The following is a 418-nucleotide window of genomic DNA, read 5'->3' as shown; positions in this document are numbered from 1 at the left end:
ATCAACCAACAAAACTCCCACAATAAAAAAAAAACTACCACCTCAGTCAACCTCAACCACAACCGCCCCCCCCTCCCTTCCCCCAACCCAGCCCACAACCCCCACTTACCTTGACCTCGGGAGGAACATGGAGCCATCGATGAAGACGGAGCCGGAGAGCAGGATGTACCAGCACGTGGCCAGCTCCCCGCGGCTGCAAAGGGACAAGGGAAGCGATTAATAGCCAGTTTCGTTCACTTTACGTTCCCTTAATCTAATATCTATACTGTCTTTTAGAGGGTATACATATTCTAACATCAATTCTTATTTATTATTTGCGTAAATTTAATAACGACTTTTTTTTAAAGAGAGAAACATAAATTCATGCTTTTGAATGTTCCTTTTAGGAACAAAAATAAAAACGACAGTAAATACGATT

At 42.3% G+C, this 418-nt stretch overlaps 1 protein-coding gene across 1 annotated transcript in view; it reads right to left on the bottom strand.

Annotated features, from left to right (window-relative positions):
• LOC119586835 (rap guanine nucleotide exchange factor-like) overlaps positions 1–418 on the bottom strand; it is a 75990-nt gene that overhangs the window by 41311 nt on the left and 34261 nt on the right. Inside the window, exon 3 of the mRNA XM_037935563.1 lies at positions 110–193. Within this exon, the coding sequence (XP_037791491.1) occupies positions 110–193 (84 nt within the window). The remainder of the gene's footprint in view (positions 1–109; positions 194–418) is intronic.

This window comes from Penaeus monodon, chromosome 22 (assembly GCF_015228065.2).
Source record: "Penaeus monodon isolate SGIC_2016 chromosome 22, NSTDA_Pmon_1, whole genome shotgun sequence".
Taxonomy (NCBI): domain Eukaryota; kingdom Metazoa; phylum Arthropoda; class Malacostraca; order Decapoda; family Penaeidae; genus Penaeus; species Penaeus monodon.
This window is presented reverse-complemented; position numbering and strand designations above follow the sequence as displayed.